This window comes from Stegostoma tigrinum, chromosome 19 (assembly GCF_030684315.1).
Source record: "Stegostoma tigrinum isolate sSteTig4 chromosome 19, sSteTig4.hap1, whole genome shotgun sequence".
Lineage (NCBI taxonomy): Eukaryota > Metazoa > Chordata > Chondrichthyes > Orectolobiformes > Stegostomatidae > Stegostoma > Stegostoma tigrinum.
In genome coordinates, this window is record NC_081372.1 from 42,587,452 (window position 1) to 42,609,557 (window position 22,106).

A 22,106-nucleotide genomic window follows, 5' to 3' on the forward strand; every position below is an offset into this window, starting at 1 on the left:
CTTTACATGGCTCAACACAATCCAAGCAATTACACAGCGTTTGTCAAGTGTAGTTTTGACAAACCTATGAAGTTGTTTTGATAATTAAATCAAGTTTTATTGCACTATTTTTGTGCTGTATTTCAATGATTGATATAAGCAATATCTAACCTAATAAAGATGAAATACTTGTGACCACACTCCAATGCTTAAGCAGTAATACCACCCGAGAGGCTGAATTTAAGAGTGTTTCGGAGTTTTCTAGGATAATACGAGAACACAGTTATCATTATAATTCCAGTAAGATGATGGTTGTAAACATATGTATCCATGTGAAATGTAACATGGATGTAAATTTCTGTTTATAATTATCTCCCTGAAACTGTTTGATAATTTGATCACCTGTTTCAATTATAATTCGGAAGTTTTAGCAAAATGAATGATAAGGACTCTGTCTCCAATTTTTATTCTGTGAATTAATGCCTAGTTACATTCACAGATCCTATTGATACTTCCAACAAGAGAAAAACAACTTAAGTAGTATCTTTCATTGGTGGTTTCTCTAATGAAGAATGCAGGAGAGTGCCAGAATCTGTGCCAAGCATACTGAACCTGGTGAGGCTGCAAAACAGGACTACTTGTGTACCAAACAGAGTAAGGAGCAAGTGAGAGACACAGCTAAGTGATTCTACTACCAATGGATCAGATCTAAGGCTGTGTAGTCCTGCCACAGGTAGTTATGAATGGTGGTGGGCAGTTAAACAATCTCTTGGAGGAGGATGCTATTGCACCCTCTTCATGCCAGCATCAAGAAGCCACTCTTCAGGCAATTTGATTCATTTTGATTCACATGATATCAAAAAAAGTTGGAGGTACTGGATCCAGCAAAGTCTGTGTGACTTGACAACCTTCTGACAACTCTCCTGAAGCCTACTGCTCCAGAATCTGCCCTACTACAAGCCAAGAGGTTCTAGTATAGTTGTGAGACTGGCATCTCCTTGATAATGTGGAAAATTGGCCAGATTTGTCCACAAATAAAAATCGGGACAAATCCAACCTGGCAAATTACTGCCCCATCAGTCTATTTTTATAAATGACCTGGTTGAGGGCGTAGAAGGATGGGTTAGTAAATTTGCAGACAACACTAAGGTCGTTGGAGTTGTGGATAGTGACGAAGGATGCTGTAGGTTGCAGAGAGACATAGATAAGCTCTGCAGACATAGATAAGCTGCAGAGCTGGGCTGAGAGGTGGCAAATGGAGTTTAATGCGGGCAAGTGTGAGGTGATGCACTTTGGTAGGAGTAACCGGAAGGCAAAGTACTGGGCTAATGGTAAGATTCTTAGTAGTGTCGATGAGCAGAGAGATCTCGGTGTCCATGTACACAGATCCTTGGAAGTTGCCACCCAACCAAGGTTGACAGGGCTGTTAAGAAGGCATACAGTGATTTAGCTTTTATTAATAGAGGGATCGAGTTCCGGAACCAAGAGGTTATGCTGCAGCTGTACAAAACTCTGATGCGGCCGCACTTGGAGTATTGCGTACAGTTCTGGTCACCGCATTGTAAGAAGGATGTGGAAGCTTTGGAAAGGGTGCAGAGGAGATTTACTAGGATGTTGCCTGGTATGGAGGAAAGGTCTTACAAGAAAAGGCTGAGGGACTTGAGGCTGTTTTCCTTAGAGAGAAGAAGGCTGAGAGGTGACTTAATTGAGACATATAAAATAATCAGAGGGTTAGATACGGTGGATAGGAAGAGCCTTTTTCCTAGGATGGTGACAGCAAGCACGAGGAGGCATAGCTTTAAATTGAGGGGTGAAATATATAGGACAGATGTCAGAGGTAGTTTCTTTACTCAGAGAGTAGTAAGGGAATGGAATGCTTTGCCTGCAATGGTAGTAGATTCGCCAACTTTAGGTACATTTAAGTCGTCATTGGATAAGCATATGGACGTACATGGAATAGTGTAGGTTAGATGGGCTTGAGATCGGTATGACAGGTCAGCACAACATCGAGGGCCGAAGGGCCTGTACTGTGCTGTAATGTTCTAAATAATGTTCTGTGTACTCTCAACATCAGTAAAGAGATGGAAGGTGTCATCAACAGTGCTATCAAGCAGCATCTGCTCAGCAATAACCTGCTCAGTGACACTTAGTTTGGGTCCTGCCAGGGTCCCTCAGCTCCAGACCACATCACAGCCTTTGTTCACAGGTGGACAAAAGAGCTGAATTCCAGAGCTGGGGTGAGAGTAACTGCCGTTGACATCAAGGCCACGTTTGACTAGATGTGGAGCCTGAGCAAAATTGCAATCAGTGATAATCATGAGGAAAACCCTCACGATTGGAGTCACACCTGGCACAAAAGAAGGTGGTTGTAGTTGCTGGAGGTCAGTCAACTCAGCAACAGGACTGTTATGCAGGATTTCCTCAGAGAAGAGTCCTAAACTCAACCACTTCAGCTGCTTCATCAATCACCTTGTACCCATCAGAAGTTCCAAAGTAGGAAACAGCGTTCCCTCTAACTTTCCAAAAGTCACATCGGCCTCCAAGGCCTATACTTGGCAGAAACTGAAAGTCAATGTGTGACAGGTATGCTAACCTCAATTGCAGTGTGTGGAACATTGGAGTAGCTGCATGCACACACAGCTGCACAGTTTAGAGGGAACAGTGGTGAGAATGTTTGCTGACCTTTGCACAATGTTCAGCACCATTCACAGCTCCTCAGGTATTAAAGCAGTCCATGTCCAAATGCAGCAAGACCAGACAATATCCAGATTTTGGCTGACAAGTGGTAAGTAACATGCATGTTGCAAAGTGCTAAATAATGACCATCTCTATCCAACAAAAGAGACTCTAATCATCACCTCGATGTTCAATGACATTACCATCTCCGAATTCCCCACTATCATCATCCTGGGAATTACTACTGACCAGAAATTGAACTAGAGTAGCCATATAAATACAGTGGCTGCAAGAGCAGTCAGAGACTTGGGATCCTTCAATGAATAGCTTACCCCCGCTTCACCAAAGCCTGTACATCATCCACAAGAAAAAAGCCAGCTTGTGAAGGAATAGTCTTTAGATGCCTGGCATGCAATTCCAACGACACAAGAAGTTTGACACCATCCAGAAAAAGCAGCCCACTTAATAGACACCTATCCACAAACATTCACCCCCTCCACCACTGATGCTCAGAAGCAGCAATGTGTAGCATCTACAAGATGCAATGCAGAAATTTTCCAAGGCGTCTTAGACACTACCTTCCTAATCCGTTCCTAATGACCATCCGAAAAACAGCACATACATGGAAACATCACCATCAACAAGTTCCACTCCAAGCTACTTACCTTCTTTAATCCCAAATATATCTGTTTCTTGAGTATCACTTTAACCGTATCTTGGAATTCCATCCCTAGTGATTTTGTGGGTTTCCCCACAACAAATAGATTGCAGCAGTTCGAGAAAGCAGCTCACTACCTCATTCTCAAGGATAGCTAAGGAATGGCAATAAATGCTGGCCCAACCAGTGATTCCCATGAGTGAACAAAACAAAAACTCTAATTAATCTGGGAAGATCATAGTCATATTATCAATAGAGAAGCCACGCAGAACTCCAGTCTAATATTCTGGGAACATATGGTAACATGGTTTAGTCTTAACTGCCCTGTGCATTGTAAATGCTGGCCTAACCAGACATAACTAAGTGTAAAAATCTAAAACTAAGTCTAAATCTAAATGTAAGTGTGCTCCTGAGATGCTGCTTGGCCTGCTGTGTTCATCCAGCTTCACACTTTGTTATCCAGCTACTTGTGTAATGCTGTTCTGAACGTGGGGTTTAATGAGATTATTATGTTTTGGGACAGTCTATATAGTGCAATGTTTAATGGGGTATCGAAGGGTCAGATGATGCACTGGCCTCGTGGTATCATTGCTGACTCTTAATCGTGATGGAGAGGTGCTGGTACTGGACTGGGCTCGTACTTCAGGTTTGGAGTCAAAAAGACAGCAAATCAAATGTGGTGTTTTATAAATTCCTACTTTAGAAGAAAAAACAGTCTGACTCCATACTAAAACACAAACAGTTTCTAAACAAGGCCTCACACCTAACATGCATTGTCTGACCTAAAATGTCACCTCTTCTTTACGCTGATAAAATCTTTAGTTCTCTCAGGGCAATGACTTCAAAGGAATTCAAGGATTTACGTGTGTTAATCAATTAAACTTTCTAACTGATTAAAGATTTAACAGCATCTTAGGTTTATTTAGTACATCCTCATGAAAGCTGTGACCGTTTGATCTTTTACTTATAAATTCTGTGTCTGATACTATCTCTCTCACCTGAAGAAGGAGTAAGACTAGAAAGCTTGTGTTTTCAAATAAATCTGTTGGACAGCAACCTGCTGTTGTGTGATTTCTGACGTTGTTAATCCTGACACCCAGGTAATGTTTTGGGAACACAGTTTCAAATCCTGCCGTGGCAAATGGTGGAATTTCAATTCAGTGAGAAAAAGAGATTAATGATGACCATGAATCCATTGTCAATTTTTGGCAAAAACCATCTTGTACACTCATATCCTTTAAGGAGGAAAATTGGCATCCTTACCTGGTATGGCCTACATGTCACTCTTAACAGGCCTCTGGGCAAGTAGGGATGGGCAATAAATGCTGGCCCAGCAAGCAACATCCTCATCCTCTGGATGAATAAGGAAAAGACCGTTGGGCCAGTAGTACAGGACTCAGCGCTACCAAGAGCAAAGTGGAGAAGATTCATAAGTGGAACAAAAGCAAGAACAACTGGGGCTGCGTGTGGGAAAACTGTCTATCTCCAAGATCTTTGCCAAAGAGAGAAGAAGAGATCTCACAGAGAAACTAAGAGCTGTAGCTGCTGTGGTCCGAAGAGGATGTGAATGTGTCCTTTTTATAGACAACCAGGCAGACTGCAGGGGTGCGGAGAGATGATTGTTAGTTGAAGGTATGAATCTAATAGTCATAGAACATTACAGCACAGTACAGGCCCTTCGGTCCTCAATGTTGTGCCGACCTGTCAGACCGATCTCAAGCCCATCTAACCTACACTGTTCCATGTACGTCCATATGCTTATCCAATGATGACTTAAATGTACCTAAAGTTGGCGAATCTACTACCGTTGCAGGCAAAGCGTTCCATTCCCTTACTACTCTCTGAGTAAAGAAACCACCTCTGACATCTGTCCGATATCTTTCACCCCTCAATTTAAAGCTATGCCCCCTCGTACTCGCCGTCACCATCCTAGGAAAAAGGCTCTCCCTATCCACCCTATCTAACCCTCTGATTATTTTATATGTTTCAATTAAGTCACCTCTCAACCTTATTCTCTCTAAGGAAAACAGCCTTAAGTCCCTCAGTCTTTCCTCGTAAGACCTTCCCTCCATACCAGGCAACATCCTAGTAAATCTCCTCTGCGCCCTTTCCAAAGCTTCCACATCCTTCTTATAATGTGGTGACCAGAACTGTACGCAATACTCCAAGTGCGGCCGCACCAGAGTTTTATACAGCTGCAGCATAACCTCTTGGTTCCGGAACTCGATCACTCTATTAATAAAAGCAAAAACACTGTATGCCTTCTTAACAACCCTGTCAACCTGGGTGGCAACTTTCAACAATCTGTGTACATGGACACTGAGATCTCTCTGCTCATCTACACTACCAAGATTCTTACCATTAGCCCAGTACTTTGCCTTCCGGTTACTCCTACCAAAGTGTTATAATTTGCTTTTTTTAAAAAAGAAACTAAAAATAGTGGGAAAAAATTGGTTTTCTGTGCATTTTGACAAGTATCCACAAGGAATCCACAAGGATCTCCCTTATGTGGTCAGTGGAGAAAACATTGCCAGAGTGGGCATTATTGCTAGTAAAGTATTCTTTTCAGGATTTTAGAGAAACTGAGAGAACCATCTTTTGATATTTGTTTGGGAAAAAGTAAACATGTTGAAAGCCGAGAGTCATATTGAACTAATGTGGACAATTCTTCAGAGACCAGGCTTGTGAAGTGCAACTTCTCATTATGTTTCAAAAGCTGGAGGTATCTTTTCTCCAGCTTATTAGACTGTTCATTATCTTAAATCATGTTTAGGCATTATCGTTTCTCATTCTTTTGTTGCAGTGGAAGTCATATAACCTGAATTCTTCTCATGTGATCCATCTTACTTGGTCAATAAGAATTCAAATATCTTGTTTAAAGTTATCAGTACCTTTGTGGATTGTAAAAATACCTATTTTGTGGCTTTTTAAATAAAGCATTTTCCATTGCCACAAAAATGATGATCATATAAGGAACAGTTCCACTGCTACCTGCTGGCTCTTTGGTACCTCATCCAAGAGGTCGTCCTTCACTGCTATGTATTGTTAAGCCAAATGACCGATAGCAATAGGGCAGTAGTAGAAATGGCCTCAGCACTCCTGCATCAAAAATTTTAAAAAACTCCGTTGTTGGAATAGGTGGCTATGTGGAAGGATGAGCTTAGGTTCCATCAAGAAGTCCCCATGCTGAATATCTTAATATCAATCGTTATCAAGGTGGATATATGAATAATGGCTACTTAGGAAAAAGAAAAGCAACAGGTGTGAAACTGCAAACAAGGAGTCAGTGTTTTTCAGACAAGAGTAAGGAGGAAGATATTGAAGAACACTGGTGAAAGGCAGTAAGAAGTAATTATTAATGGATTATTTTATAGAATGTTTAATCATCGAAAGCCAGCCCTTCTATATTAATATTTTAGTAGAGGTTGTATGATTGTAACATGGTCAGCTAGGTGGACCCACAGAATATGAGTTCCCTGATTGGCGCTGTTAATCAGTGAGCCCTGGCTGACTGATATTAGCAGGAGTGTCAGAACTTCTGTTCACTCTGAACGGGCTGTGAGGAAGCTGGAGCAGTGTCAAGCATTATGCACCTGCAAATAAAGGCCAAATTTGTAATGTGATTTCGACCTGTGTGGAATTATTTCAGAACCAACTTCATAACATTCACTCCTGTCATCTCTTGTCCAGGTTACGAGACCAGTTTTTGTAGCTCATATTTATCTGATTTAGTTAAGTCCTTTAGTACAATCCAGGAAGTATAGCTAAAAAGCAACTCTTATACATTATTGATTAAGCTGTCGGCATGGCACCAACAAATACAGTGGTAAATTGAAGTGATATTTCTGAATATTGTTTATTGACTTTTTATTGACAATGTAATTAATTTTAAAACAATGCATGTTAACTATCTATGCTGTTATCATCCAGATGATTTGTAAAATATTGGTATCAATGATGTGTACTCATTGTAGAAACGTAGATCTAAAGTAATTCACCTTGGATCTAGGATGCAGAAGCACAACTGGATTAGCCCTTCTTGTGGATATGCTGTGGATTGATTTTTTTTTTGTTAAAATCTGTATGTCGTTATAAATTTCACCAATTAATATTCTTATTTATTATCTAGGACGAACAAGATACTGCACCTGCTGAAAAATCTGACAAAAACACATCCCACTTGCAAAAACAAATGTCAAAACAGGAAGATGCAGGCCCTGAATCTGCACAGAAGTTAAAATCTGAAGAAGAGGAGATTAAACCAGCTAAAAAGGGCTTCTTGAACTTCTTCAAACAAACGGTAAATGCATTTCTTTGTGCACCTTCTTGAATATATTCCCTCCAGTACTGAAATATTGGGCAGTATTTTAACCGAAATGGGTCACATGCAGGATTGCTGAAGCCTGAGAAGCTTATTTCTTGACCCAAACTGACCTTCAAATCTCCCCTTTTTCAACTTTAACACCCGAAAGGAGATATAACAGACAGTTTAATCTAACTCATTCAAGGACGTTGTTTCCAACTTAGTTCATGACAATGATGTTGCAAGCTTCATTCTCAATCAGATTGTCACCTTTAACTACTGCCAGCTGGGTATTACAAACGTCTGGCCTCCCTTTAATAAGAAGAGGACAATGCACGCATACCACTCAGTCCATGTGCCTTCCAGAGTGACCTCTGCTATCATTTACTTGCTAAATATTTTCACCTTGAGGCCTCACTTGCTCCATGAGACACCTAGACTCAAACCACCCACAGCAGGTCCCTAACACCCTCAATCACTCATCAGGATCCTCTGACCTACCCCCGCTGCACAAGCCTTCAAACTCTCATTTCCTTCCATCCCCACACTTACCCACTGAGGCACCCAACATTATTTTTCAGGCTTCAAGTTTCCGCTACTACCAGGCCTCCAGCCTGTCCTTCTATCCCTAGGTCTATAACAGGTCTTCCCAAATCTACTCCAGCCTGCTCTGCATTCCACTCAATGGTACCCTGCCTCAGTAAACCTCCATCACACCCACCCCCTTGATGTTTCACCCGTCTCCCAGTAAACCACCATTCAACCGCCTGTCGCTTCATGGAATTTACCTGCTACTGCCTCCACTGACCACCTCATACGCAACTCGAGGTCCAGCTGTTGATCAAGTGGCCCTCAGATTAAAAGTTTCAAATTGTACCAGTTGAGCTACCCAGATTCCAATCATCATCATCTTCAGTTCTCTGCCCAAAAGCAGGTCTTACCCAGAGCACTACAACCTGTATTTTACTTGTTCACTTGGAGGATGTGATCATTGTTGGCTAGCCATCATTTGTTGCCAGCCCCTAATTGTCCCTGAGAAGGTGGTAATCTCATGCAGAAGACAAGGAACCAGATCCCAAATCTACACCAGCTGTAAAGGAGATCAAGCGCCATGCTGTTGGCACCACTCTGATCAACACTAGCCATTTTGCCAACTGCGCTCCAAGAAATCTGTGCTGTTGTGGTAACGCATACTTGTACCAGCATTTGTGAGTCTATGCTTGGTGTAGTTTGGTGCTCTAAACCGTAATGGTAAAAGCATTGCTTAAGCTTCCCAGTTTTTTTTGCTCAATCACGTTGCATGACTTTTGTTATCAGTATTCTGCCCACATTTGCATGGGCTATGCTTTGGAGTTATTTTCCATGTGATCAGCAAATAGAGTTGAACATTGTAACTACCTTGTGGTTTGTCAAAGACTGACACGATATAACTAATTGACCCTTCTTATTTGTTGCATTTGGTCAAATGTCTGATCACTACTAAAGGAGTTATCCTGAAATAGTTGGAACTGCAGATGCTGGAGAATCTGAGATAACAAATTGTAGAGCTGGATGAATGCAGCAGGCCAAACAGCAAATGGTTCGCAACTGGGAGGTGCAGTTGTTTAGTGCGAGCTGAGTGTAGGTGTTCTGCAAAGCGGTCGCCAAGCCTCCACTTGATTTCCCTGATGTAGAGGAGGCCACAATGGGAACAATAGATGCAATATACCACATTGGCAGATGTGCAGGTGAACATCTGTTTGATGTGGAAAGTCTTCATGGGGCCTGGTGGGGGGGTAGGTGAGGAGCAGGTTTAGCACTTCCTGTGGTTGCGGTGTTATCCTTTCAGCTTTCAGTACGTCTTAGATATGTGGAGATTATTCCATCAACATCCAATTTCAAGCCTGATAGATAGTGCGCAGAGAGTAGTCTCTGTCCTGCTCTTAGTGTAAGTGTATTTATATGGCTAGTTTCTGGTCAGTGACAATCCCTGGATATTAATAGCAGGGGATTCAATGATGGAAATGAATGTCAAAGGTCGATGGTTAGGTTCGTTCCCGTTGGGGACCATGATTGCCTGGCACTTTTGTGGCGTGAATGTTGCTGTCAAAGCACATCTGATACACTGCCATTTTAGAGGCGGAATGGCACCAAGGCAGTGAAAGACAAACTGCTATGCCTCTGAACTTTGCAGTCTCTCTCTTTAACTGTGGCTGCCAGATTACGTTGGCAGTGAAAACTGGGCTCCCTTTGAAACTGAGCAACAGCACACAGTTAGGGCACATACTCAATGACAATACTAACAAAGAAATGGTATGTTCATAAAAGGACCATAGAATTTTACAGTATATAAGGAGCCCATTCAACCCATTATGTAGGCTGTAGTTAGAGCAATCTGAAACTAATCTCACTGCCCTGTTCTGTCCTCATAGCCATATATCTTTCATGCTTCTGAATGTTCATTCATTCTTTCCAAAAACGATGCAGTGCTGTCTACGTCAGGTACTCGGTATTGGATTTGCTGAGCCTCTTTGTTTTTTCTTAAATACACTATCGTTGCGTTGTTATTTTTTTCTCTCCCATTTATGGTTCTTCTCAATGTTTGCGAAAATTTCTACTGTTGTGTCAGCAGTAAATTTAAAATTTGCACTGTCAAGAACAAATAATTTATAATGACCAAAAACAAAAGTGCACTCAACTCTGAGCCTTGGAATTTACTTCTGTTTGTCAAGGGATTTTTTTTTGCTCAATGCATGTTTAATGATTCTGAATGCTTTTGTTTGCATTCAGCAAATTTTTGTGGAATTTCGGAGATTGTCTAAATGATGAATTGCTGAAAATGCATTTGTGAAAAAATTCTACTGGACTTATAAACGACGATCTTTACAACAACTGTATGGTTTTTAACAATTTATTCAATCCTGTAAGTCATGAAAGAATATTCTTCATTTACAAATGGTGATTGTTAGAAGCAATATTGATTGAAAATGTGATGGCTGCAAGCAATAATCAATTACAGATATTCAGTGTTACTTCATTAGAAACACTCATAAGTCATGACCTTAGTAGAATATAGTTAGTGTTGTTTAAGGCCACGTCAAATGCCATGTGGCACAAATTAAGCCATGTTTCAATTTAGACCAAGAATTTGTATCATTGATGTTGACATACTTGTTACTAATCTAGTGTTTGACAGGCACAATCTTATTAAGCAGTGCAAACTATATAATTTTCTACCCAGCCAAAAATGTACTATATAACAAGAATGGCAAATTAGACTAGGAAACATTAAAAATAGATTAATTTGAGTTGGAACCTTGCCTCTGGCATTTTCTCAAAATGTTTATGAAATTCCCTATGAGAAAGGAAAGACATTACCAACCAGCACCAGATCATGATTCCCACGGGAAGGCACAAGGGTGTACAACAGATGAGCTAATGATGGCAACAGATTCAGATATGTTACCAATTGAGTAAAATGCACAGAAAAGTTATTCTGTGAAGCACTTAATAAAGTGCTGACCTGTATTGTGATTTTTCTTTCTGAAAATATGTGTAGATAAGTTTTAATTGTTGGCCTTAACATTGGAGGGCATTATATCACTACCAATGTTCTTTCCTCCATTGATGGTAAAACAAAAGTCAATCTAGACTTAAAAAAAGGTCAGAGTTACCAGCTCCTACATTTGATAACCTGTGATTGCTGTACTTTAAAATGAATTAAGGACTGACAATCACAGAGCGAAACAAATACATGCAGTAATTTTGAAAGATAAAATACAACAAATATTAAAGATTTGAAAGAACAACATGTAATTTTGATGGCAAGCTTGAAAACAAAATGACATATCTTGTCTTTTCCAATCGTGCTGAATTAACAGTGATATGTTTCTAAGTCAGGATGGTGAGTGGCTTGAAGGGATCGCATTCCCATGTATCTGCTGCCCTTGTCCTTCCTGTAGATTTGGAAGGTGCTACCTAAGGAACCTTGGTGAATTTCTGTGGTGCATCATGTTGAAAGTACAGATTTCTGCTACTTAGCGTCGGTCGTGGAAGTGCTGTATTTTCTAGAATTACCTTTTATAGTGCTCAATGTTTGTTTTTAGGGATGTTGTCCCAGTCAAGCAGGTTGCTTTGTCCTGGATAGTGTCAAACATCTTCAGCACTGTTGAAGCTACACTCATCCAGGCAAGTGGGGAGTATTTCATCACAGTCCTGACTTGTGCCATATCATTGATGAACAGGCTTTGAAGAGTCAGGAGATGAATTACTCGCCACGATATTCCCAGCCTCCAACCTACTTTTGTAGCCACTATTTATATGGCTAGTCCAGTTGAGTTCTGGTCAAAGTTAACTCCAGGATGTTGGTAGTGGGGGATTCAGTAATGGTAATTCCTTTGAAATCAAAAGATGGTGATTAGGTTCTGTCTACAGGATGTGGTCATTGTTTGGCATTGGTGTGTCATGCATGTTACTTGCCACTTTTCAGCCCAAACCTACTGCATTTGTACATGGGCTGCTTCAGTATCTGAGGAATCATGAACAATGCTGAACATTGTGCAATCATCAGCAAACTCATTGCTTCTGACCTTAAAATGCACTGATGATATAGTAGGTACAAATGTGGAGATCTGCAGCTTGCTTGTGAAACTCCATCCAGTGGTAGAAATGCAAGGGGCATCAACAGAAACAGCTAGCAGTCATTCTCCCAAGTAGGAACAATGTTCAGTGGCAAGTTGCCAATGGTAGGTAGGATAGACTGAAAAACAAGCTATGGCAGAAAAATCATTTTAGAAAGCATTAGCAGGAAATAGGAAACCTCACCGGGGAGGCGGGAGAATAGGTCCCATGAGGTGGGAGTGGTGGCAGAACAGTTCGCAGAATTCATTTCTCACAGAAAATGCTCAGAAAAGTTTCATGAGTCATAAGTTTTATTTATTTAAGCACTAGTTGATCTTCTTAGGCAGGATAAGGCCAAGTGGAGTCATCAATGTAAGCAGAATTATAGTTGGCCAAAGGACTAATACACTCAAGCATAATACAGTCCTTCTTTCAAAGTAGTGCATCCCTGTCCATTTTAAATTTCTACATCCACACTTAAATGAAACCTTTCAGCTGCAAAAGGATATAATTAAAGTTTGGCATGTTTACATTGACAAGTCCTATAATAAAGACTGATTAAATGATTATATACAGATGCCGGTGAGTTTTTTTTGGCATGTGTATAACATGGGCAGGACCATGCTTTATTTTCTAGAATTACCTTTTATAGTGCTCAGTGTATTTTGACTTCATACTTCACAGTGGAATGCCATTCAGAAAATGCAGTGCACTTTCACTCCTAACTGCTACAGTGTACTGTTACTCCTTACTGCACAATGTACAGTCACTCCTTACTGCACAGTGTACTGTCACTCCTAATGACACAATGTATAGTCACTCCTTATTGCACAGTGTATTGTCCCTCCTTACTACACAATGTATAGTCACTCCTTACCTCACAGTGTACTAACACTCCTTACTAAACAGCATCTTGTCACTCCTTACTGCACATTGTGCTGTGACTCCTTACTGCGCAGTGTATTGTCATTCCTTACTGCACAGTGCGCTGTCACTCCTTACTGCACAGTGCGCTGTCACTCCTTACTGATCCACGTATTGTGACCAATTTGTGCTCGGTGCGCTTTCATTCCTCATTGCATATTATCCAATCACTCCTGACTGAGTGAATACTTTCTCTCCTTATTATTCTATGTGCTGACTCTTCTTTGGCTGTTGAATCCATCCCCACCCCACCACTACAATGATGATTCGGAGCGATTAAAGGTTTGAGAGGAAGCATCATTAAACTGTCAAATGTGAATAAAGTGATTCGGACTCACAGTGTGTATTGTTTGGTGTTTGTAAACACCAGAGTATCTGACTACTGCGACATGGCAGGGGATTTCTGGGTCATTGGCACCGTGCGGTTGGAAGCCTGAATTAAAATTCTTTGCTTCTCTACCAGTGTCCTAGAGGAAAGGGAAGTGTACAGTGAGGGGGAAGCAGGAGCCCTGGTTCCAGATGCTGAATGCCTTTTTAAATATGGTTTGTAGAGAAAACCTTCAACTACCTCCTCCCTCTCCCAAGATTGTGGCCTTCCGCAGTCCTTGATATTCCCCTTCTTGCCATCTCCACAGCGCCCTAACTTCTCACTCCCACATCTCCAGATCCAAAACAGCTGCAATGTAGATCTTCCCAACACTCCACACCATGTTGAATGAGCCTCCCTCTCCCTTACTTGCTCCTCATCACCATCATATCCTCCTTCCTGCCTCTCCGTAAATACCGGGACTTTTATAGATTATCATGTCTGGTGATCCAATACAGGTAAAGCAAACACAAAAACTGCACTGCCAAGTAACTGCTGTATCAACCTACTACAACGTGTTTTAATATATTTACTGTGTCTACAGCAGGTGAATGATATTTACAGGGTGGCATGAATTAGTTCTTTAGAATGTGTTCAGACTGTGTTCTTCCACTGGCTATCAAGAGTTGTCACCAAGCTCATCTCAATACATTGTTTGCTACCAATATTAAAATGCTCACATGTTTAAAAAATTAATGAGCGCAGTTTTTCAAGGCCTACCCGGAGGTTTTACAAAGGTGGGCAAGAGGTGAAATGTACTTTTCCCAATGATGGGTTAAACGTTTGATGTTCTCAGCCTAGTCCAGGTGAGCCAGCTTTCCCAAACTTCACCAGTTAAGCCTTAATCAGAAGGTCGTGAACATTCATGAACACCCTAGCTCACCAGGATTCCATTCACAGGCCATTCACGGGTGTAATCAGCCTGGCATTAAGGGGAAATATGCATATCGACAAATGCAACTGTAAAGACAAGAGGAGTGTACACAGGCTATGGCTACATCCTCCCAGCTCTGGTTAATCCATTACTTTTAATCCATTATTTGACATTTTCAGAAACAAGGCATTTCATTGCACAGCCCTTTCCAGTGTTGGGACAGAACACTCTCCATGTTCAACTGGTCATCAGAAGCATCCTTTCATTTGTTGTTCAGTGGTGAAGGCTCTCCTTTTTCACCAGCTCAAAAGAGAACAAATTCATGGGCCGTCAGGCTCCTAGTGGGATTATTGCAAGCATAGGGTGAAGGCTGAGGGGGCCCAATCCTGGAAGCTCTACTGACTCAGTCAAACAAATCTGACTAGGACAGGTAAGCATGCCTTAACTTAAAAGGATATTAATCAAAAATGATGGTGCAACCTAATAAGGACAGCAATTTTATTTTTAAAACGTTCGCAGAAAGGTGAGATGAGTGCAAAGGAAAGGGAAAACAGCTTAAAAGCTGTGGGCATCAGAGGCAGTGGAAGGATTCCTAGATCTCTCAGGAGGATCACTTCCATACTGGCCAGGAAGAGTCTCCAGGATGTTGTGCATTCCCTGGCCTAGCTCTTCAGAGAACTTAGAAAAAGGGGCAAATCTCTCCTCAAATGACAAAGAAGGAGAGTCTGATGGAGATGTTTCGGCAGCCCATACTGATGCTGAGAAAGCCAGTGCAGTGTGGAAACAAGGAAACAGGTTTGTGATACCCTAATAGTTACTGGATTTGAGAACAGATGGGATTGTGTGGATATTTATGGGCACTTGAACATTATGTGCAACAATGACCCATGCGATGTTACTCCCATTGTTCTCTCAAAATGCCGAATGATTGTGATAATCCATTTGTCATTCATTGTACATCATTTTGCTCCTTTTGTGTGAATCATCATATTTTTAGTCTGTTGGCTGAGTCCTCAATATGGAGTTCTGCAGGTTGACAAAGGTTATTCACATAATAAAGAAACACTGATTGACTTTTAAAGCATAACTGTAGAGTTTTTATACTGCCAAATGTTAGGGCACTGCCAGCTGGCAACTGTAAGGTAGAGTCTCAGAGCTCTTTGCAGCATTAAACCTGATATACATATGAGAATGTAGGGTCAAATTGGCACCTCAAAATAGTCTACAGTGAAAAGATATACAGTTACAAGTCTTAACAGATTGGATAAAACCACAGGAACAAAAATAAAAGTGCTATGTTTGTTTCCAGTGTAGTTTTGTATTGAAAGTCAACAGCCATGCATCCAAGGAGGCATTAATACACTATAATCTCTCTATTCCTTCCACCCTGAAGTGGTGCCACCTTTGTAAGAACAGCTGAGCTTGAAGAAGCGTGATGAGTGCTTTGCCTCAGATGACATTGGCAAGCATTCTGTGGTGACTGGCAATCCAGACAGTTCTTACCCACTTGGAGGTCACCTACACAGGCACAAGTGCAAACCCCTAAGCTACGGGAGGCATTTGGGTGCTGAGCGGAGGGAAAGTGGTGTGGGAGAGCACCTTTGGAGTGACCTGTCTGTCATTTTTCCTCTCTTTTAGTTGCAGTGACATCTCCGTCTCCCTTTCAGGTGCTGGGGAACCTGGATGGAGGTTAAGAGTATTTTGTCCCCTCCCACTGAGCCAGTGAATGCATTCAAGCATTGGAGCAAAGTCCAATAATCTGTCCAGCAGATACTGACTGTTTTGCTGAACCTGCCTCTGTGCTGCTGCTGCACTGGTCTATTGAGGCAGCAATACATTTCCACACCAGATTTACAAAATCAGATGGAGCCTGAGCATAGGAGTCTCCTCTGCACATCACTCCAGTCTGTGCATGATCCCTGGCACTTCTGCCAGCTGTTTCTTTGTTCGCCTCTGCATCATCTCATTAATAGTTGAGTCCAAAGACTCATCATCTGTACTGAGCTCAGCAGGGGTCTGTTTGCCGTGAGTCCTCCAAGTGTCAGAGACATCAGCCAATTTTTCTGCCTCTATGCTCAGGCCAATGTCAGTGTACTTATCCAGAATGTGACCCCAAGCCTACTGTAGCTAGGTTATTCACTGTGGTAGATGCCTCTGCATTGGTGAAGGTCAGGTTCTAGAATGCTTTGACAGTTCATTCTCTGAGGGTCCTGGCTGTTCCTCCTCAATGGTGTCTTCTGTAGGGTTTTGGGGAGAGATGGGCTTGGGATGTGGGGATTTTTTTTTCTCTGGCCCTTTCTTGGGTCTGTGTTGTGGTAGCTGCAGAGATAAACAACATGTTTTGTTTATGCTGTGATGTGCCATCCTTACCCAAAATTCTGTTACAACATTGACACCTGATGAGCAGTTGGTATTAGATATTTTGAAAGGTTTTTGCCACGTGGTGGGCCATATCCAATCTCACCTTCAACACACTGTACCAACTTAATGGGGCTGTGCATTGGAAATCAAACCCTACTATTCCAAGAGTTGTACTAAATGGTAAAGTTTTTTTTAAAGTAAACCAACTTTCCTGACTTTCAAACCACGGTTGATAGAAAGCATCAGCAAGGCTTCTGTACTGAACAAAAGTTATTATTTATTGTACAGGTAAACAAATATAAACTGATGGCAGATAACACAACTAACTAAAACTCAAATTCCTTTGTGAACTCCCCCTTTACATATATACACAGAGAGACATAAAAATAGATAAATTCAATTAATGGACAAGATAGAAAAAGTGGAAATTCAGTTTAGTGGTCTTTGCTTCCTGGTTCTGATGATAAGCTGGTCCATTTTTGACGGGTCTGACCTCTTGTTGTTCAGATTTTTCTTTGAAAGCTTCCACTGGTTTGTAAGAAGTACAGGGTGACTGATGCACTTGGAAAATGCCTCTGATTTATCAGTTCAAAAATGACAGCTCACAGTAAGCTGCTGCAGGAAGAGGAAGTTTTTTCCTCTCATGCACTCTCTGTCTCTATGTCTGTAAATTGTTTCCAGCTCCATGCTGCTCAGCCACCTGAAAACCAATTATGCAGGTTTTGGCAAGCAAATTGTCGCTATCCTTTGTAACTGTCACTAGTCCACAGACCCATCTACTTGTTGCCAACAAGAGCAGCATCCAACTCCAGAATCATCTGCAATCTGAACTTGCCCACAATGCCTGACAAGAGTAGCGGATTACTTGTTTTCTCAACTGCACCATGGTTCTTCTCTTGTAGAAGGTGAAAGAATTAGCTTTGGTATATGAACACTGTGCCTATATTGACAAATACACATAAAAGAGTCAATTCCTTGTATTGCATTATTATTAAGAAGAATGCAGTCAGAGTGATGGTAAGAGTTAAAGGATTCTGAATGGAAGATGGTTGAATGTGGTCAAATAGCTAGAATTCACTGGGATCAATAAAGCTTTACATGATGCCTGGTAATTGTGTGAGGTGTTTATTCTGAAGCCACATTTTGTGGTGTGTCCTTGTCCCGTACAGGCAATGTGATGTGTACAATCTTCTAGTGTGTTGAAAGGCTAATGAGTAGATGGTGTGTCAGCTGATGAGTGGGTTGTAGATCCTTTTCAGTTTTAAGTGTGAATCTGACAGGTGAGAGGGGAACAATGGCACTGTGCTACTAGTATTAACACATGGGGAGGTGCAGTGCAGTGACAGACATTGTTTGCACGTAAGGCATGTAATGGAGATAGCTGGCACCCAATCTTACATGTATTAGTCCTGTGCAATGGCCAGCTTATAATGTTAACTCACATTTAAGGGGTTTAAAGCATTGAATAGACAGTGGCACTGACCCTGGCAGTGCGCGAGAAACCATTCAATCCTCTCATATCTGCTTGCCATGGGTGCTGATCACTGAAGCCAGCTCAGTCCAGGGTCTGAGATAATGGGAACTGGAGAATCCAAGATAACAAAGTGTGGGGCTGGATAAACACAGCAGGCCAAGCAGCATCTTAGGAGCACAAAAGCTGACGTTTCGGGCCTAGACCCGAACGAAATATGAGTTGCTGTTCTTGCAACCTTCGGGTGGCATCATTGTGGCACTGCAGGAGGCCCAGGATGGACATATCATCTGCGGAATGAGAGGGGGAGTTGAAATGGTTTGTGACTGGGAGGTGCAGTTATTTAGTGCAAAACGAGCGTAGGTGTTCCGCAAAGTGGTCCCCAAGCCTCCACTTGGTTTCCCCAATGTAGAGGAGGCCACAACGGATACAGCAGATGCAGTATACCACATTAGTAGATGTGCAGGTGAACATCTGCTTGATGTGGAAGGTCTTCTTGGGGCCTAGCCTGGGGGTGAGGGGGGAGGTGTTGGGGCAGGTGTAGCACTTCCTGTGGTTGCAGGGAAAAGTGCCGGGTGTGGTGGGGCTGGAGGGGAATGTGGAGCGGAGAGAGTGGTCCCTGTAGAAAGCAGATAAGGCTGGGAGGGAAAAATGACTTTGGTGGTGGGGTCAGATTGCAGATGGCGGAAGTGTCGGAAGATGATGCGTTGGATCCGGAGGTTGGTATGGTGGTACGTGAGGACAAGGGAGGTTCTATTTTGGTTGTTATTGCGGGGACCGGGTGTGAGGGATGAGTTGCAGGAAATGTGGGAGACACGATTGAGGGCATTCTCGATCACTGAAGGGGTCATGTTGCAGTCCTTGAAAAACAAGGACATCTGAGATGTACGGGAGTGGAATGCCTCATCCTGGGAACAGATGCGGCGGAGATGAAGGAATTGGAAATGGGGATGGCATTTTTGGAGGAAGTGGGTGGGAAGAGGTGTATTCTAGGTAGCTGTGGGAGTTGGTGAGCTTGAAATGGATATCAGAGATGGAAACAGAGAGGTCCAGGAAGGAGAGAGAGATATCAGAGATGGTCCAGGTGAACTTAATGTTGGGGTGGAAGGTGTTGGTGAAGTGGATGAACTGTTTGAGCTCCTCGTGGGAGCATGAGGTGGCACCAATACAGTCATCAATGTAACGGAGGAAGAGGTGGGGTTTAGGGCCAGTGTAGGTACAGAAGAGGGATTGTTCCACATAACCTACAAAGAGGCAGGCATAGCTTGGGCCCATGTGGGTACCAGTGGCCACCCCCTTTGTCAGCTCCAGGGTTTCCAGGTCCTTAAAGGCTGATACCCTGCCAAGAGCTGCTGACCAATCAGAAACCAGCATTATTCAACACAGCACACCCGAAAGTAGTGGCCCCTGCAGGTTCTTCAGGTGACCCAAGGATGAAGAGCAGCTCAGGAATGCTGGAAAATAGTTGGGTTCATCAAGAACAATTAGACAAGATCCAGTGACAGAAAGGCATGGGGTCAAATTCAGTGGCAGATAGTTTTCCAGTAGGAGGGACACTTAGCACCAGAAGGTTGCCAAGCAAAAGGGGAAACACCCTCAAATCTGCCAGCAGACCTACCAGGGGATACTTGTGCAGTCTTTCCACTGATATGGACATCCCTTCCCAAATACCCTCAATCGGCCTCCGTTTGGGAAAGTCCTGTGTTCTCAACACTAATCTATCCCATCCCATATTACGTGGCACTCTCACCAAACCCCACCCATCCCCCAAATGACTTGACATTAAATACCACTCTATATAAAGAGTATGTTTGTATAAGTACTAAAGAAAAATTACAAAGCATTGTCCTGGAATATTACTTCAAATCGAGCTGACAGACTTAATTTCAGGCAAGGTTTAGCATTTTAAAAATACGTACTTGCACAGTGTTTTTTAAAATTTGTTCACGGGAGTGGGAGTTATTGGCTAGACCAAAGTTTATTGTCCATTCTTCGATGTACTACAGATGTAGTGTGCTGAGCTGTCTTGTTGAACACTGCATCTGGTGCAAGTATAACCACAGTGCTGCTGGGAAGTGAGCCCAGGGATTGGGAAGTGAGCTCAGATATTCTGATTCTGAAGGAGCAAAGGAACAATGTTGAAATCAAGCCCCATGCCTTTTTCTGCTTGGTACCTAAATTATGCTATTTTATGAGGGAATGCCTTGGATAGAATTTTGCAACCAGATAATTATTTTGAAGAAGAGGTGACTTAATCTAAAAACCAGCTTCTAAACCAGGCAGCTTCATTTCCGGCATGTAAATAGTCCAGGTCTTCAGATCACTGCTAGAGAGTGCGTGTTGATGCTGACTGGGATTTAAGCTGACCATTTACCACTTTACACTGAAGCCTTTTGCACCTTTTTGACAAGGAAGCAGGCAGGAGGTTAATTGATAGATGCAATCCCAATGCCAGCAATGATATTTTTCTTGTCACAAGCTTATCATGTCCCCTACAGTTTGACTGAACTTCATTGGCTTGCATTGTTTTAAATGCAGCTATCAACCTCTGAAAACTGCTTAGCCTTGCGTTGCAGACAGTGCTAACCCCTGATAGTGTTCTCCCTTCTCCCTAACTTCTAATACTGTTTTCCTTCCAGAAGTCTGAAACCTTTCTTTCCACCCTTTGTCTCCAGCCACACAATTACCTCTTTGCTATTGTTGATATTGCATCAGCAGCTCAATGACCTGCTTGCTGTCTCAGTTTACTGGAAGTGCAAAATTCAATGAGAAGTTATTATGTTACTATGTTAGATTCTGGTGACATTACTTTCTGTTTTGCAGGACTCGGGCTTGGCAGGTGATTTGACGAAGAAAGGAGTTGAGACCAGAGAAAATACAGCACCACCGGCAAAGAAAGGCAAAGACAATTCCAAACAGAAAACGTCTGCAACAGAAGGCAATCAAGCAGAACCTCAGAGAGCAAAGTCTGTGGAAGACCTTCCTCCTGCTCAGCAACTGAATGCTGCTTCAGAGTCAATACCCAATGGCAATAATATCAAAGTCAAAGAAACCCCTGCGAAGAGACTCGAAAAGAAGCAATCATTTGGTGTGTTCCTAAAACAACTGGTATGTTAAGGAATCTCAGATCAAAAAGGATTCCACAGCCTTTTTCATTTAAGCATCTCAAAACGAAATTAAATGCAAATTTATGTGATTTGACATTTTTATAGAGTTCGGGGTTTTTGTCAAACCATAATGATTGCTTTACTCCCTAATCTCTGCTGTTTTATTTTTTCCCACTTGCCTTTTTCGCCTTTATATAGTTTACCGTTAACTGACTTTATGAAAGAATTCTAGAGTCCATAAATTTTCATGGCAAATGTAACGTTCTCCATGAGAGTCTGAATAGAAATAAATTTTTATGAATACATAAATGGTAAATTCAACTAGCAATCCTCAATAAGGACATTGACATTGAAACAGCATATTTACTTTGCTGCTATAGTTGGAAAAATAGGCACATTTTCTTTGTGGTTCATGCTTTTAGGTATTTTTCTTATGTTTTTCTAAGTTTTCCCAGTTGTAGTAACTTATTGTAGACTGAAATATCAATGCATGACTTGTGTTCGAATCTACGTATTACAACTTCATGTCAGCACATCGGAGTACTATGGTTTAACTCACAATTTAATTTTCATTTGCGTTTCCTACACCCACTGTCCCTGAGGTAATATGCCTTCCTGGAAAGTTCCAGCTGTTACTAAGAATTTACCATATAAAATATTGTGTGACAGATTAAATATAACATAGTCAGATGACTTTTTCGGTAGAATTTAACAATGAATTGCAATGCTACTGTGACCGACATGGTTACACTTAAAGTCTTTGTAAACAGACTACTTCTAATGGGTG

The 22,106-nt window shown here is 41.8% G+C and overlaps 1 protein-coding gene across 7 annotated transcripts in view; it reads left to right on the forward strand.

Annotated features, from left to right (window-relative positions):
* Nucleotides 1–22,106, forward strand: part of bcas1 (brain enriched myelin associated protein 1) — a 103,195-nt gene that overhangs the window by 75,847 nt on the left and 5,242 nt on the right. For all 7 annotated transcript variants that reach the window (XM_048549902.2, XM_048549901.2, XM_048549906.2 and 4 more), the window contains 2 exons: nt 7,443–7,613; nt 21,036–21,320. In XM_048549902.2, coding sequence (XP_048405859.1) covers nt 7,443–7,613; nt 21,036–21,320 — 456 coding nt within the window. The remainder of the gene's footprint in view (nt 1–7,442; nt 7,614–21,035; nt 21,321–22,106) is intronic.